This window comes from Malaclemys terrapin, chromosome 13 (assembly GCF_027887155.1).
Source record: "Malaclemys terrapin pileata isolate rMalTer1 chromosome 13, rMalTer1.hap1, whole genome shotgun sequence".
NCBI classification, from domain to species: domain Eukaryota; kingdom Metazoa; phylum Chordata; order Testudines; family Emydidae; genus Malaclemys; species Malaclemys terrapin.
In genome coordinates, this window is record NC_071517.1 from 8,334,267 (window position 1) to 8,351,162 (window position 16,896).

At 39.9% G+C, this 16,896-nt stretch overlaps 1 protein-coding gene across 3 annotated transcripts in view; it reads left to right on the forward strand.

Moving 5' to 3' along the window:
• SMURF2 (SMAD specific E3 ubiquitin protein ligase 2) overlaps positions 1-14,491 on the forward strand; it is a 92,258-nt gene extending 77,767 nt beyond the window's left edge. For all 3 annotated transcript variants that reach the window (XM_054046725.1, XM_054046727.1, XM_054046726.1), the window contains 7 exons: positions 307-421; positions 844-1,022; positions 1,836-1,973; positions 2,208-2,328; positions 4,184-4,385; positions 10,052-10,127; positions 10,496-14,491. In XM_054046725.1, the coding sequence (XP_053902700.1) occupies positions 307-421; positions 844-1,022; positions 1,836-1,973; positions 2,208-2,328; positions 4,184-4,385; positions 10,052-10,127; positions 10,496-10,595 (931 nt within the window). In that variant the 3' untranslated portion in view covers positions 10,596-14,491. The remainder of the gene's footprint in view (positions 1-306; positions 422-843; positions 1,023-1,835; positions 1,974-2,207; positions 2,329-4,183; positions 4,386-10,051; positions 10,128-10,495) is intronic.
• The last annotated feature ends 2,405 nt before the right edge of the window (positions 14,492-16,896 follow it).

Consider the following 16,896-nt stretch of genomic DNA (forward strand, 5'->3'; position numbering starts at 1 on the left):
TGTATAGTGAGTAAAATATACAACTTTAGACATTACACATTTAAGACAAAGAAGGGGAAGCAACCAGAAACTATTGAGATTAAGTTGAAGAAAAGGCTTGCAGAGTTGGGACCCAGCCAGTTTTCAAGTACTGTATGCTTACTGGGCGAGTAAAAGTAATTTCTGCTTTCTGTCCTGTTTATAGCTTAACTCTGTATTCATCGCTATAAATATTTACAGTTGAAAATCTCAATTTTTGCACAACTTGTCAACATAGAAATGGATTTGTCTGAAACATGCAGTAAAATTATTATTTTATTTCCCCAGGGAATGGCTTTACCTGTTGTCTCATGAAATGTTGAATCCATATTATGGCCTCTTCCAGTATTCACGAGATGATATCTATACGCTGCAAATCAACCCAGACTCTGCAGTTAACCCGGTACAAACGATGACAAATTTACAGAACTCATTCTTTCTGTGACCTAGGAAATTCATCTTCGAATTAGCATGGGGAATGCCTTAGACTTAGGAGTCTAATTCTCACATTATCATTACTAGAAATTGAATTTGTGCAATGGCATGACCCCTTTGTATTTAGAATTAAAGAAAAATACCAAATATTTCTCCTTAATCTCAGTGCTAGACGTTTGAATTGCTTTCCGTAAAGCAATTCAAACAAGTTGTTTCTGTGCTGAGTAATAAGATCTCTGAATTGTTGCCAACCAAGTTCTGAAAGCGTGACAACAAAAAACCTAGAAACTTTTTGATTGTAAAGTTTTAATTCTGAAATTTGAAATTCAGTAAGTACTCTCTCTGGAAGTCTGGTTTAGTTGAATGCATTTGTTTTTCTTTTAATTCCAGGAACACTTATCATATTTCCATTTTGTTGGACGGATTATGGGGATGGCTGTGTTTCATGGACATTATATTGATGGGGGCTTCACATTGCCTTTCTATAAGCAATTGCTAGGAAAGCCAATTACTCTTGATGACATGGAATTGGTTGACCCAGATCTTCATAACAGCTTAGTCTGGATACTGTATGTATTGCACATTTAATAATTGATATTTAAAATTTTGTTAGAATTAATACAAATGTCTAAGGTAGAGTTACAGTATATCTTTCTAGACTAAGTATATCTTTATAGTGTTCATAGTAAACAAAAAGTTTTAAAAAATGGAGTATTTCAGCTTTATAGACGCATGGACGTGTGTAGTGAATGTAATTTTTGAACATGGAAGAATTTTTGATTCACTGAGCTGATCAGAAACTATAACTTAGTTTTTCTATTTACTGATCATTTAAACCAGGGGTTGGCAACCTTTCAGAAGTGGTGTGCCGAGTCTTCATTTATTCAGTCTAATTTCAGGTTTCACGTGCCAGTAATACATTTTAACGTTTTTAGAAGGTCTCTTTTTATAATACTGTATATAACTAAACTATTGTTGTATGTAAAGTACGTTTTTTAAAATGTTTAAGAAGCTTAATTTAAAATTTAAATTAAAATGCAGACCGGTGGCCAGGACCCGGGCAGTGTGAGTGCCACTGAAAATCAGCTCACGTGCCACTTTTGGCACGTGTGCCATAGGTTGCCTACCCCGACGTAAACCATTAAAGAGCAGCAGCATGTTGCTAAAAGTGTTGCATCAAAAGGTTTGACAGTGTTCCAAAATATAATTCAAGAATAATAAAGAAATAATAGGTTTTCTTGTGTTATGCTTATTATCAATATTTTGAAACCAAATCTGATTAGAAAATTAAATTGAGATGTCTATCGTAAGTATTTATGAATGTAATACATTTGCAGAGTATGTCTTCTTCACTGAACCATTTGTTTGTTTCCCTCCACAAGAGAGAATGATATTACAGGCGTCTTGGACCATACGTTCTGTGTGGAACACAATGCTTATGGGGAAATTATTCAACATGAACTGAAACCCAATGGCAAAAGCATCCCAGTCACAGAGGAAAATAAAAAAGAATATGTCAGGTATTAAATAATCATCCATCTATTTTTTCAAGCAAAGCTTCTCTTTTAGTTTCCTCCCTAAGAGAGTTTGGCTTGTTTGAATTTATTGCCAGTGCCACATTTATCTAAGCACTAGTACAGTATTTTTATTGTGCTAGGTTGCTGTCAGTAAGTTCAGTTTTTGGGCTGGATAAAGTGCAGGGTTATTGTGTTTGAATATATTTTTCACAAAACGAATTTTCACTTGATTTGCAGGCTTTATGTAAACTGGCGTTTTTTACGAGGAATTGAAGCTCAGTTTCTAGCACTGCAGAAGGGATTTAATGAAGTCATCCCACAACATCTGTTGAAGACATTTGATGAGAAGGAGTTAGAGGTCAGTACACTAATGTTACATTATGTCATCAAGTGTAACAATAAAAGGCTAAGTTGCATCCCCAGTGCTTTTGGGGTTTTGCAGGTGCAATATTACAAGCACCACAGTTAAACACAAAAGGTCATCCAGGCCTTGGAATTTTGAGGTTGATTTCTTACACCTTCACTTCTGTATATCTTCTACAGAATCAGTAGCTGGGTTTGTCAGCTTGAAGCATTTTCTCTCTCTCTCTCTCTCTCTCTCTCTCTCTGTCATATGGTCTGCATTGTTTAACTCTGTTTAGTAGAGTGTATACACACAGGTTTGGGCATTTGTTTTTGTTAATCTTGGCAGTGACTGAATAAGGTGTTGCATAGTGACTGTAGAAGTAGCCACTTCCTTTATTTCAATCAGTTCTGATAGGACATGTAGTATGGATCCCCCTCTTGTACCTTGGTTCAGTTGGTTTTCTGTTTCGAAGTATCTGCAATCACCTCATTTTGGTCCAGTGTGTTCTCTGTAGTGGAGGTGGCAGTGCGTTACCCGTAAAGACACATGTATACCTTAGCACTGCCACTAAGTGCTCTGCTAAATGTAAAGATCCAGCACCTGAAATACCGTATTGCCCTGGACAAATGCAGCAGGTTCCCAAAGTCTGTTTGTTTTTAAAAACCGACATCTAATATAGCATCCGTAGCTGGGATTTTTCTCTCTATCAATCCTGCACAACCACAGAGCCATTGTATGTGTGTTGGTTTATAAAATGGCTAAAGTGTGAATTATCCACATTTTCCTATGTTTCCTTTTGTAAAGTTATTATTGTTATACTGGAATAAATTATGATTAATGTATGGCCTGCTCACTGGGAGAATAAACAAGCAAATTCCGAATAGTTTTGTGTATGCCTCATGAGAACTGGGAACAAAGCATTCTCTGTCAAGAGGATCTGGCTTCTAGAGAAACCAGCTTCCAGAGGAGATTAGGCAAATCCAGAGTTTGACTCGTTCAGAAATACTGCAAAACCTTCTTCTTTGAAATAGGCCTTTCCACCCTCGCAAGAATGACATGCACAATACTGACACTCCCCTCTGCTCAAAGACAACCATTTCCGCCCCAAAATAAAAACATTATAAATGCACATAGAGGTTTTATTCAAAAAAGGAAGAAGTGCCAGAGACTCCATGAAGTTCACTAGGGACTTGGCTATTGCTATTGATTTTTAAACTGAAGGCGTTCAGATGTAATGGTGATAAAACTCTTAGATACATGTTCACAGTGCACAGTTTTTATTTAAGCTCTGACAGAATCAGGATGGATGTTATAACAAAATTAAAACAAAGTCCAAGATACATTTTACCTGTGCATTGTCTTGTAAATGTGTTTAAACTGATTTGTGCAATATGTGTGGATATGATTGCAATAAAAAGTTACATTAAGAGGGGGGAAAAAACAGAATTAGTTGAATTCTGAGAGCCAGATTATACCCCCAGCTACTCATAAACTCCTTCTTTTGAACTCAGTGGCAGCAATGCAACATCTGAATGAAGAATTTAACCTGTAAAGTATACATCTGGAAACACATGACACTTTCAAGCTCCCTAAATTATCTTTGCCATACAGCTTTTGGATATTGGCTGCTCTGTTTGAAATGAAGTTTAAATATGACACCTTGAAAATGGATTCATTGTATGACATTTCTTACTACAGAATAAAATGATATAATTCTATGCTTTTAAACAAGAGAGAGAGCCTGTAACTTTCCATTTGTACTGAAATCTATAGGTATTTTTTTTTTAAACATGTATTATATTTTGATGCTTAGATGTAATGTCACTTATTTGTATTGACCACTGATGATGTATACAATTATTAACAGCTCATCATTTGTGGACTTGGAAAGATTGATGTTAATGACTGGAAGGCAAATACTAGGTTAAAACACTGTACTCCAGACAGCAACATTGTGAAATGGTTCTGGAAAGCTGTGGAGCTCTTCGATGAAGAGAGGAGAGCACGATTGCTCCAGTTTGTGACCGGCTCATCCAGAGTGCCTCTTCAGGGTTTTAAAGCATTACAAGGTAAAAGTTCGATGGGAACCAACTTAAAAGGGATCCATTTGAGGAAAGAAATAGCACATCACAGAAACCTTGCATAAAAATAAGATTATTGGTCTGTAATGTGACTTGTGTTTTTGTTCTTTTTGTTTTGTTTTTTACAAAGGGGTTTTCAGTGGTCTTGATTAGTTGTTTTCAGTATCATTTATCAGATACTCTTCTCTCCTGTCCCATAACCTTGTGACTCTCAGCTGTAACCTGCCCTATTCTTTCATTCAGTAAAGCGCTCCATTCTCTAGTCTTCTCTAATTGTAGTGAACTCTGGACATCAGAGACCTGTATGTGATTCTCTTGGCTGTTTTTTCTGGCAGCCTGTTTTGTAATATTCACTTTACGATCCCTCACTGCCTCTTCAGCTGTCTACAATTCACTCCCTGGCCAGGAAAGCCAACAAGTAACTTCTTTGCGACTATAACAGGGGTGAGAGAGACTCTTGTGATGTTGACTCCTTCATGGAAGGAGCCACATGGTGGTGAGCAGGCCAGGAACAGAAAGAATCTACCACATTATCCAACTGCCTTTGGAACTCTGATAGAATCTCTACCTTTCTGCAGCAACAGTTCTAACTTTGTCATCCATGCTGCTAGGTGAACAAAATCAGAGGCAATCCGTTCAGGCCTGTTTGCTCTCTCAAGATGGAGGAAAGTGTCTAAGAGAACACACTCACCAAATACACCTCTACCCCAATATAAAGCTGTCCTCGGGAGCCAAAAAATCTTATCACGTTATAGGTGAAACCGCATTATATCGAACTTGCTTTGATCTGCCAGAGTGCGCAGCCCTGCCCCCCCCGGAGCACTGCTTTACCGCGTTATATCCAAATTCGTCTTATACCGGGTCGCGTTATAGTGGGGTAGCGGTGTAGAAGTATTTTCTTTACCGGTAGAAAGGCTGGATTCCAACTGAGCAAAAACCTTGTGATATCAATTGCCACTTACAAAAGCTAGGGGTTCTGGAAACCAACTATCCCCACCCAGCCTTCTCACTCACATAGGGCCTGCGTAGTCTTTTGGGTTCCTCAGATGGCCTAGATCCCCTGAAGTACTAAGGTTTCATTAATGGGCGTTAGTACCTGTTAGCAGAATGCAGTACTCCACTGAGTGCTAACACATATAGGAGGAGCTCTCTACTATGTTGCATATTTAAATGGCAACATGAAAAGCTTAAGCAGAGGTGAGAGCCCCATGTTCATTTAGGTGCTTTGTCTCCTATGATTAACTCACTGCATTACCCACTAGATACTTGCCTTGTTTAATGTTCTGTTAGTGACCCCTATTACTGCCATAGCTAACTTAACCTGTGTGTTAAATCCTTAACATGAGCTAGAATTTTGCAGCACATACTGTATCCTAGTGTCTGGGAAGGGCCATACAACCACCCAAGTGCCCAGTGGGGCCTTGATTACTACAGAAGTTGTACCACTTTAGCTATATTGGTATAGTTAAAGTTGTACAACCCCTAAGGTCAAATCAGCGGTAGAAGCAGTCTGCCAGTATAGCTATACCGGTGCACTATACCGATAAAATGCTGCTAATGTGGATGCAGCTAATACTGGAAAAGCTGTAGCTTTTAGTTATATAACTTATTCCATCATCACCCTGAGTGTAGTAAGCTGTATCGGTAAAAGTTCAAGTTATTGTCCCTATGGGTGCATTTGCTGTAGGATGTGCATGCGCTGGTGCACTCTTGATTGCAGATTTTAGTTAACAGTGTGCATGGATCCATGCCTTTGCTCTAGACATCCTTGTCCTCTGGTGCAAGGGTATATGGGGGGGGGGGTGGACCCGCCAAGGCTCCAGTTCCTTCTCAGCTGCCCTTGGTTCGAAAGAAAGCATAGCAGAGTTTTCTGTTAGCTTCTCCACTACTGCCTTCTTAAGCTGAGGGAGGCTAGATTGAAGTTTCTCCTGATGGAGTGCTTCACTGTCTGAGACCTGCAGGATGTGACGCCCTTCCCTGGCACAACGGCCTTAGTCACTCAGGCTGCAGCAGTGACTTCCAGAGACCGTGAAGCAGCTTCAGAACTGAAGCACTCTTAAGAGGTGGTAAACTCATTCCCTGGGGAGAGTCTCCAAGGTTACCTCTTAGGACAGAGAGCAAGGTGACCTTGCATCCCGGTATGGGTACTGCTTAGGCTTCTGTCTGTACCCTCCCCACACCCCCAGTACCAAGCTACCATTACCCATCAAAAAAACTTCTCTTATGCCTTGTGCTAAGAAGTCTTCTAACAAACTGCACCAAGCACCTCCATAGTTGGCCTGGGAACTGGAGATCTCCAGACACAGTGACTTCTCCTAAGAAGCCTTGTTCAACTGTGCTTCGGTACTGCCCTCCTCTGGACACAGCCACAAAGAACACACGGACTTTACCTCTGTAGTGTACACTTGGAGTGCATGGACCGTACTTTTTGCGCAGGCCCCAGTACCATCTCAGGTTCTTACTGAGCACTGTCCAGGTTTCTCTCCCATGAAGACTTCTTAGTTACAGAAAAGCCTGAGTCTCCCCCCTCCTAAGGAATACCTAGAGGGATCCCTCCCCGGTACTATTTTACCATTTGCAGCCAGAGCTTCCTTCTGTTATCCTGGATCGCAGCACACAAGCTTCATCACTATGAACCCCCAGTAATGATCCAGCCCTCACTACCTAGCTTGGGGCTCCTCCATTGGACACAGGAGAAGATACCTTCTAGGATTCTACCATTCTTTCCATTCTAACCCCCCTCTGGAGATATTTCCCAAGGGGGAGATCACTGAAACAACAGACATTCATGTCATCCCTGGCAGGAGATCATGCTCTTTGCTTATATACCACCACAGTGGGCTTTTTGGAACACATGGACTCTGTACGGTGACCAGTATTATAGGGTATCCTCCAGAAAGCCCACTATGGTGTTGCATAAGGAAAGGAAAAGGATGGTCCTGTCCTGGATGACATGAATGTTTACTGCTTCTTGGATCTCTTTCTCTAATCCCTGGGGATCTATATGCCTTCAACAAAGAGATGACTTACCATATCTCAGATTGCTCAGCATTCTTGACTTTTTCAATACCAGACCTATGAGAGACCTGCAGAACCCTCCAGAAAGAGGTCCAGCTCTTACAAGAAGAGGCCCTCCTTGATGGTGACCTCCCAGTCTGCATCTTCTTCCAAAAAGCCATTTTGACAGGCTTGCAAAATGCTGTTGCAAATTCCCTGAGCAGGCACTTCCAAAACCATGAGAGGTGATTCAGCAACTTGGTTTTTCAACTTATTTGCCAGTCCTGGGTCCTTCCAGAGGTGGATCTCTTTTCAACACCATCCAGTGCAAAATGCCAACACTTCTGCTCGTGGAGTAGGGAGAATGGGTACAGACACAACTCCATGGGGAACGCCGAACTCTTCCTTTAGCCTCAGTCTCTTGTACACCTGCCCTCCAGCACCATTGATCCTCCAGGCACTGGAGAAACTGAAAGAAGAACAAGCTTGTAGCTATCTTGATAGCACCATCCTGGCCAAGGCAAGTGTGATTCCCAGAGCTGCTTCATCTCTCTGTGAACATCTCTTTGCCTTCCTCTTGCAGATCTTCTGACACTGGATTTGGGCACCACAATGCACCCCAGTTTCTTATTTCTGCACCTCAAGGGCTGGCTCCTCGATAGTTCTCAGGCATAGAATTGGGCTGCTCTCCAGAAGTTCAGTCCATACTCCTGAGCAGTGGGAAACTAAGTACAAGGAAAATCTATCTGCAAAAGTGGAGGCACTTCCAAGTCTAGTGTACCCATCGATCCATATCCCCTTGTGAATCTCTCCTCACAGATGTACTAGGTTACCTGCTGAATTTAAACATACAAGGTTATCACTGAGCTCCATTATGAGTTACCTGGCTGCTATTAGAGCCTTTCATCCACCAATCAAAGGATTTTCTGTTTCTACCTCACCCACATTCCATAAGGGTTTGTTTTATCTGTTTCATCATGTTAAGGAGTCTGCACCATCGTGGGACCTTAATCTGCTTCTCAATGCCTTAAGGAGCCCAGCTGTTCACACCTCTACCTGTCTTCAAGACTTTGTTCCTAGTAGCCATAACTATGGCCAGAAGGGTAGGGAAGTTAAGGGCACTCATGGCTGACCCTCCCTACTTACATTTTGCCATGACAAGGTGACCTTTTGCCCCCATCCTCATTTCCTGCCTAAGGTCTCTTCAGAATTCCGTGTCAGTTAGAACATCTGACTACCAGAGCTTTACCCCAAGCCTCATTCCTTGAGGGAGGAAGCTAGCCTCCATACCTTGGATATAAGAAGGGCCATTGCCTTTTACCTAGAGGCAGAACAAGAGCCTGAAGGGAAAATCCTGAAATGTGTTGATCTCCTTTGCCAAGAGAATGGATAGCCAGTTTCTGCTCAGACGATGTAAATGGGTTTCTGATGCATTCTAGCTTGTTACAAAGCTGCAGGAACGCATTCTCCTGCTAAGCAGACTGCTCATTCCAATAGGCCCAGTCCACCTTTGTAGCGCTTCTTAAAGACATATCCATCACGTACAACTGCAGAGCAGCAACCTGGTCTTGTGTGCACATGTTCTCTGGGCACTCTGCTATTCAACCTGCTTCCAGGTCAGAGAGAACCTAGAGCAGCACTCTCTCTTCAGCGCTGTGCTGAGATCCGCCTCCATGTCAAGACACTGCTACAGTTGAGCAGCCAGAGGGACAATAACTCAAAGAAGGAGAGGTTACTTACCTGTACAGTAACTGGAAGTTGAGATATGTTGTCCCTCTGGGTGCTCCACCTCCTGCCTTTCTTCTCTTCTGCTGTGAAGTCTTCCTGTGCTTCCAGTCTGAGAAGGAACTGGAGCAGTGGCGGGTCCACCCTCCATATATACTCTCACACCAGATCACAAGGATGTATAGAGTGTAGGCGCGGACCCACAGGCACTGCTAACTAAAATTACTGATCAAGAGTGCAGAGGTGCATGCACATCCTATGATGGAGTATCCATGGGACAAAACATCTCTAAGAACTCCAGTTACTGTAAGGTAATAACGTCTCCTTTTGCTAATATACTACATTAGGGGCTTTTGCCATCACAGCTGTCTTGGTCACAAGTCACACCTTTGTAAACGTGACCCTGAAGTGGATGCTGTTTATACAGATATAAATGTGCTTACACCAGTGTAGATTAGTCTGATACGAGGAGAAATCAGCTATAGTGGTATGAATGCGACCACACTATAAGTTGTATTTAGTTTAAAAAAAAAAAAAAAAACACACCCCTAACTGAAATAGTGATACCTGTATAAAAATTGTGTGTGGATCAGGCTCTACTATATTACCTTAGTGCAATACAGATTTACATTTGTACTAATAGTTCTTGTGTATCTTTCACTGGCTTAAACAGTCTGAGTGTTGTGCATGTGTGAAGAAAACCAAATTTCTGTCTGCTGGGGAAACGTGGAGAGAGCTTTTCCATTTGCTGTTCTGTGTGTTCTCTTCCTCCCTGCCACAATATTATATTGTTTTCATTTCCTTAGTACGTGGCTCATCTGTCTCACCTGCTTGTTTACTTCTCACTCTGCCTTCTTGACAGTTACAAAATAGTAGTTTGGGGGTTATATCCTGTAGTAGTGCTAGAGAATTCATCTTTACTGGATTTGCAGGTGCTGCGGGGCCCAGGCTATTTACAATACACCAGATTGATGCCAGCACTAATAACTTGCCGAAAGCTCATACCTGGTAAGACCATGTTACGTTTTCACTCCTCCATGGAAATATTGGCGTTTTGGTAAATGGACACGTGCCCATTGATATAGCACATCTAGATTATCAACTGTCATTTATTTCTCCTCTCCTGATAACTTTTCTGCTTGGTAAAGAATTCCATGTTTTATGGCAATAGGAGATAATCTGGTTTTGTTTATATCAGTGTAGTTCTGTTGGCTATCGTAATGTAATTTAGTAATCTAATACAAGAAGTTGCATGCTTATCACCAAAGTGTTTCAAGGATGTTAAATGCAGTTGTAGTGCAACAGAACTGCATCAATTTTGGATTTCTTGGTAGAGTTGAAACTCATTCTAAAAAGCTTTTGTTTTTTGTTAACAGCTTTAATCGAATAGACATTCCTCCCTATGAAAGCTATGACAAGCTGTATGAGAAGCTGCTAACCGCCATTGAAGAAACATGTGGGTTTGCTGTGGAGTGACCCTTTGCAGACTTACCTGAGACTCTATTTATACTCCTGTCAGCCAGAAAGCCCTCCCCTCAGCCAAGACTCAAGAAATGCTTGAAATACAGGAATGCTTTTCCTCTTTTACTCAAGAACACTGTGAGGAAAAGGACAATTTTGGAATTTTTTTTTTTTTTTTTTTTTTTTTTTTTTTTTTGCCTTCAAGAAAATAGGTCCTGTGGCTCTTGCCGTGGAACCATTCAGCTGCTATTAAAAACTAATCTCTTGACCATACAGAATGCTGACTTTTACTACATTTTGACAGTTAAGCAGTATTCTACACTTAAAGACTACTACTATTTTTGTAAAAGGTAATCTGTTCTATTTGCCTACCTGATTTCTATTCTCACAGACAAGAAGACACAACTTCAGCAGTCGGTACAAATCACGTTTCAGCTCGAGTAAACATACTGAACAGCATCTATACCTGCTATTTTAAAAAAAAAATTTTTTTTGGATTATTCTAACTTTGCATAAAATTGGTTAAAAGAATCATTAACTTTTTAATTACAGCCACTTACATGTTAACTGCGTTTTCTTATAGTGAAATATTATATTCTGCATTATATGTTCAACTTAAATGTTACCCAGAATTGGGCTTTTTTATATTTTTCAAGCATGAATTACAGACATGAAGTTCTGTGTCCTGTTTCTATCAGTTGTCAGATTCCTAGTATGAGTGAAATACTGCATTTGGTACAGTACTTTGTGTTAAATGTGGAATAGTCCTTTTTTAAAGAGCATTAGTCATTTCAGTTTTTTTAAACAAGCATTTTTGTAACAAGTTGATATTGTCGAGAGTATTTTTGGTTTTGCTTTCAATTTAAAACAAATGCTACATTTTAAAAAAATTCTTAAAGCATGCTGATGAGGTGATGTTGACAGTCTTCTGCCTGGTCATCAGTTCATGTTTCAGAACCCACTGTGTCTATCTAATCAACCAAAGCTTTTTATGTTCAAATGCAGCCAATTCACATTGTGTACTTTTTGATGCTTAAAGACTTATCAGGTAAACCACCTTTAATCTTTGTTTGGCTGCTCATGTCTTGTGGGTTTGCACAAATTACAAATAAGGAAAAGTAACTAACTCAAATGGCAAAAGCTCTTCTGTTAACAAACATGCACGATGTGATGTGCTTTGAAAATGAGGTGAGTAAAGCACAACACTGTCACTGGTTGTAGGGATGAGAGTAAATATGTAGAGTAACTGTGGGTTGGACAGTTCAAATGGGAACATAATGCACTACCAATGGAGGGAATCCTGGGCTGTTCAAATGAGCATCCTACTGTGAGGTCAGAGTGCTGTCTTTTTGGGGTGTGGAAGAAGGTAGGCTACTCACTGCACATTTTTTATAGCAGCATTCTTCTGCATGATCTGTAATCTACAACTGGCATTTTGCCTGCCCTCTTGCACAGTAATGAGGGCAGCAACATTTGGAGGTAATTTCGAATTTTTCTAATCAGTGTTGGGTTGTTGTTTTTTAACTTGGATCATAATTAATCATCAGAAATCTGCACTATTTTTACATTAATGAGAAACAAGAGTCTTGAACTCACTAAGACAATGGGATGTAAACAATTATTTCCTTTCACAGCATAAGTTATATAATGAACTAGTGATTTTTTTTTTGTCTTGTCTATTCTCTGTAGTTTGTGAATGTCAACATATAAATTCATTCTGCCAAATCTGACTGCCACAGCACGTAAGCTAATAATGGACTGTGTTCATTGGAGTGATTGTTAATAACCTAATAGTACGTCTATTTGAGAGCAGTTGTAATGAGATCATACCATCACTGGTAGCCCAAATCCACATTTTGACTTATTTCCTTCAGTAGTATGATTGCTAGATGCTGCTTGTTCTAACAAACATACCCATCTGGGCTCGTGCATAGTGGAGATGTTAGTTGCTTGTTGATGCACACCGGAAGCAGCTAAGAGATCTGCTTTGGCAGCTGGGCTTGCTGTCTGCCAGACCCTTTTCCTCATTTGGAGGGCTTGCAGCTCTATGCTGCGCTCAGTCATGTTGAGTGGTAACACTGCCTCTAAGAGACCTTCCCAAACTCTGAGGGTCATGAGATGGATTGTTCTCTAGAGCCAGGGTTCTTTTGTCACTTCACTGGCTGGAAACTTCATTAGTGACTTGCAAGGCCTTTCGGTGCAAGGCTGCTGAGATGGTCTCACTACATTCTTCATCCAAAAGGCATGGCCTATTGACAGCACCACTCTCTGCGGGAGGTGGCTGTTCCTGCCCAAGGTATGGTTGGGATTTTTTCCACAGACCGGTCTCATCCCATGTGACTCCCCTGATCCTGCAGGCAGCTCTTCCCTGTGGTGTATGAACAGAAAAAACGCCTCATCAAGTGACTCCTTGGGGAGGGGCAATGCAGATCTGTTACACTAGAGGACCTAGCCTGGGGATACCGAGCACAAATACTGTATCCCCAGGTTTGACTGCTGCAGCTCAGTGCCTCTTCTGAGCTGCCACTGTACAAGGTCTCTTGATGGCATCCGGCCTCTGCTGTTTCAGGTATGCATCTCCCTCCCCACTGTAGTCTACTCCCTGCATTAAACAGCCAGAACATGCATCTGTAGCTGGCCCCTGTCCTAACCTCCTATAGGTTTGAGATGTTGAGTCCAATGTAAGGGTTTATTGGAATTTGCACACAAAACAAAACTAAAAAACCCTAATCCAGTGTTTGAAGTGTCACAGCAGCTTTAGCTGTAGGTGAATTGCTTTCCTGCTAGGCATTTTGGTGTTGTGTAATCCCTCTAGCACCACCAGTTCAATGTTGTAAAATCTAACTTCTTAAAATATTATGGACATGGATAGACAAACTTAATATTGCTATATATTTGATCAGTTATGAGGAATATATCAAGTATTCGGAGTGCCTTTTTACCTTCATAACAACTAAGAGCTTTAAATAAAGCACCCCAGCTGGCCAGAAGTTTTCTAATACATTTTGCAGAAGTATTGACTAATGAAATAGTTCCAAAATCATGTCAGCCACTTTCCCTCAAACAGGTGCTAAGCCCTCTGTTGCATTGAACCTTGGACTTTCACCCATGATTAATGTGAATATTTATTTCAGCTTGTCCTTACTGAGTTTTATTTTATCCATTCTTTAGTTGCATAAAGTTGTTTTAGAGAAATGCTGCATCATGTTTTCATGCTGTTGCTTTTCATTATGAATGTTTAATTATGAACAGTGACTATTTTGTAGATTTCAAATATACAGCACATAGTTGAGTTTCAGAGGATTTAATTTCTCGCTGTAAAGAGTTTTGTAATGGTGCTTTGTACAGTATGTATTCTAAATTTTTTTTTTGCACATAGGTTCAGCTTCCCTAAACTGATTTATTTTTACCATTTTTTGTTGTATACTAGAGTCCAGAGCACACAAGTTTTCCTTTTGTATTTTTGTTCTACAACACTACATCTGTATTAAACTTCTGGTGCGTTTAAACTGGCTGCATTGATGGAAGTAAAAGCTTTGCTTCTATATCATAAGTATGCATCATACAGCTTAATGTAGCATGCTCACATTGCTTCAGATTTTAAACTGCACCATATAGTTAACAGGTGCCATTTGTTGTATTTAACACTATATAGTAGGTTTTTGACTCTACCACATCCCAAGCTTTGTCTGTAGCTGTAATTAGTTTATACTCAAGTATAATTTCCCCTCCACAAACTGTTTTATTTTCTCATTTCTATTATTTATTACAGAGTGTTTTTAGCATTGATATTCATTGTATTGCCATCCGTTACATGAGCTTTAACAAAACATCTGTATAAAATGGTTTTTAAAAACTTAATGTACCCATGCAGAAGTTGAGCAATAAATTGTATGCTGTTTGCACTGTCACAGCATCATTGGTTTAAAGTCGTTTAAAGTTTTTAATTAAAGGTTTACTTTGACTTACATTTGTAACTTTAGAGATGTTCAGGGAGTCAGATCCAATCGTAGAGCGTATATTGTACAGGGTATGAAACTAATCTGATGCCTTCCTACATTTACTTGCATATACAGCAAGTATTAGGCCTTAAAACAGCATTCAGGAATGGATACTGTAGCCAGTTTTCCCTTATACAGTAGAACCTTGGCGTATGGCGGTTCATAACTCTGAACAAAACACTATAGTGGGTCTTTCAAAATTTACAACTGAACATTGACTTAATATAGTTTTGAAACTTTATATGCAGAAGTAAAATGGTGCTTTCCCTTTATTTTTTTTTAGTAGTTTAGGTTTAACAGTGCAGTACTGCTTTTTTCTTTTTTTTGTCTCCGCTGCTGCCTGATTGCATACTTCTGGTTCCAAATGAGGTGTGTGGTTGATTGATTGGTGACTTCATAATGCTGAAGTTCCACTTTACTTTGTCTCTCCTAGCTCTCTCTGTGCCTTTTAACATTAGCCACTTGAATATCAACATGTCTCAAAAGGGGAATTTCTCTCTCTTGATCAGTGAAGGGTGACTATTCTGCTGGCTTTAGCTAATCTGAACAGAAGTCCTTGCAGGAAAATATGTGAAATCAAATCAATTAATACTTTGTCTTCATTCCAACTCATTAAATTATAGCTCTGGTGGACCGGGGGGAGGAATTGGTCTCTTTTAGTATGTTAGCTGTTTGGAAGTGATTCTGTTAATAAAAAAAAAAAAAAAAAAAACTATTGCCACCAGAAAAACTATTTCTTTAAGCTGTCAGAAGCTTCAGTCAAGGTGCAATTCTCTTCTTTCTCCCACCAAAGCTAGTGTGAACTTTTTTCCCACATGCATGAGACTAAATCTCATGAATGCTCTTGTGACTGAGTAGTTCTATTTCTCTTGTAAATTGCTTTCTGTAATCTCTTATCAGGCCAAGCCCACAATGTTGAGTGACAGATACCAATAGTCTTATACACGCAAATCCCAAAGCTTTCTGCTTCTAGCAGCTAATCCTATAGGGAACAACCAACTTTAGGCAAGGCCTTTTACTGAAAATTCTGCTTTGAGTCCTGTTTAGTGAAAAGAGTGTATTCTAGAGGGTGGATCTAAAACATCTAGTTTTGTTAAACAGCAAGAGACTTAGTCCTTAGCCTACTAATTAGCACTGTGCTTTAATGTGTCGGTTATTTTTCAAGCATATTAACATCCCTAGTTACTTTGCCTGTAAGGCTACAACACTGTTTGTAGCAGAGTGCGCACTTATTCCTTCACTTAATCTACTAGCCTGTGTATTTCAGTAGCAGAGGTAAATAACAGCTTTACAGAAGACAGGTACAAGAGCCACCTCTCAACTGCTGACTGTTAGCTGGAGGCTAGGATGTTAAATTCAGATTTAACATTTTAAGGTCTTTGCCTTAAATGTACTGTCAGTGTGTGGTTAGCTAGTCTACCTTAGCTCAACATGATAGTTGAATAGGTTTTGCATTGAGAATAGTGAATGCAAGTATAATACATCTTACTTTACCCCACCAGTGTCAAACCCACTGCTTCCTTACCTGTTCTCAAATAAACTAGAGTTAATGTAACAAGATGTTGGTTTTAGGTTTAAATGCTTGCATCATGTTATTAGGACAGTGTCTTTCCAAGTAGCTTAGTGAAGCAAAGTATTGGGTCTTGAAAACAGTTTGGTTAAAGTCTACCTCAATCATGTGCAAATACTAACATGTTTTGACTGTTGTAGATATTCCCACCATGAAGGTAGGCTATAAGTAGTGCCTATAACTGGAGTTATTGCAGCAATCTGCTGATAGCAATTACATAGAGAACCACTGTAAAATTGAAATGTAAAAGGACACTAATCTGCTCACTCTAGGAAGTAATTAAGAGCCTGCAAGTTCTTGTACCAGTTTTATTCTTTAGCAAAAAGCGGTCTAGATTTTGAAGTGTGTGCGTGATTAAGAATGAGATGACAAGCTTGTCTGAGGACATGATTGGGCACAAGTACTGTAATAATCTCATTTAGTACTAGCTATTTAAGAGCCAAAACACTACAAAAATATATTCCTGGTTAAATCCTATGTAAATGTATCCCATAAGCACTATGTTATAATGCTGTGTACAGTGAAGTGAAGGGCCACCCCATCAGGGGTATATTTAAATAATTGATTTGTATGTCAAAGGTTGAAGGAAATCCCCATCTGACCTGCTCTCTCACAAGGAACTTGAGCAAGTGCTGCCACCACATTTCTAGTTTCATTATACTTTGTAGTCAAAAGTTCAGAGACATTGATTCAGCCTCAAATGCCCAAATGTAGCACTGATGTGTAGGAATTTTAATATTCAGCC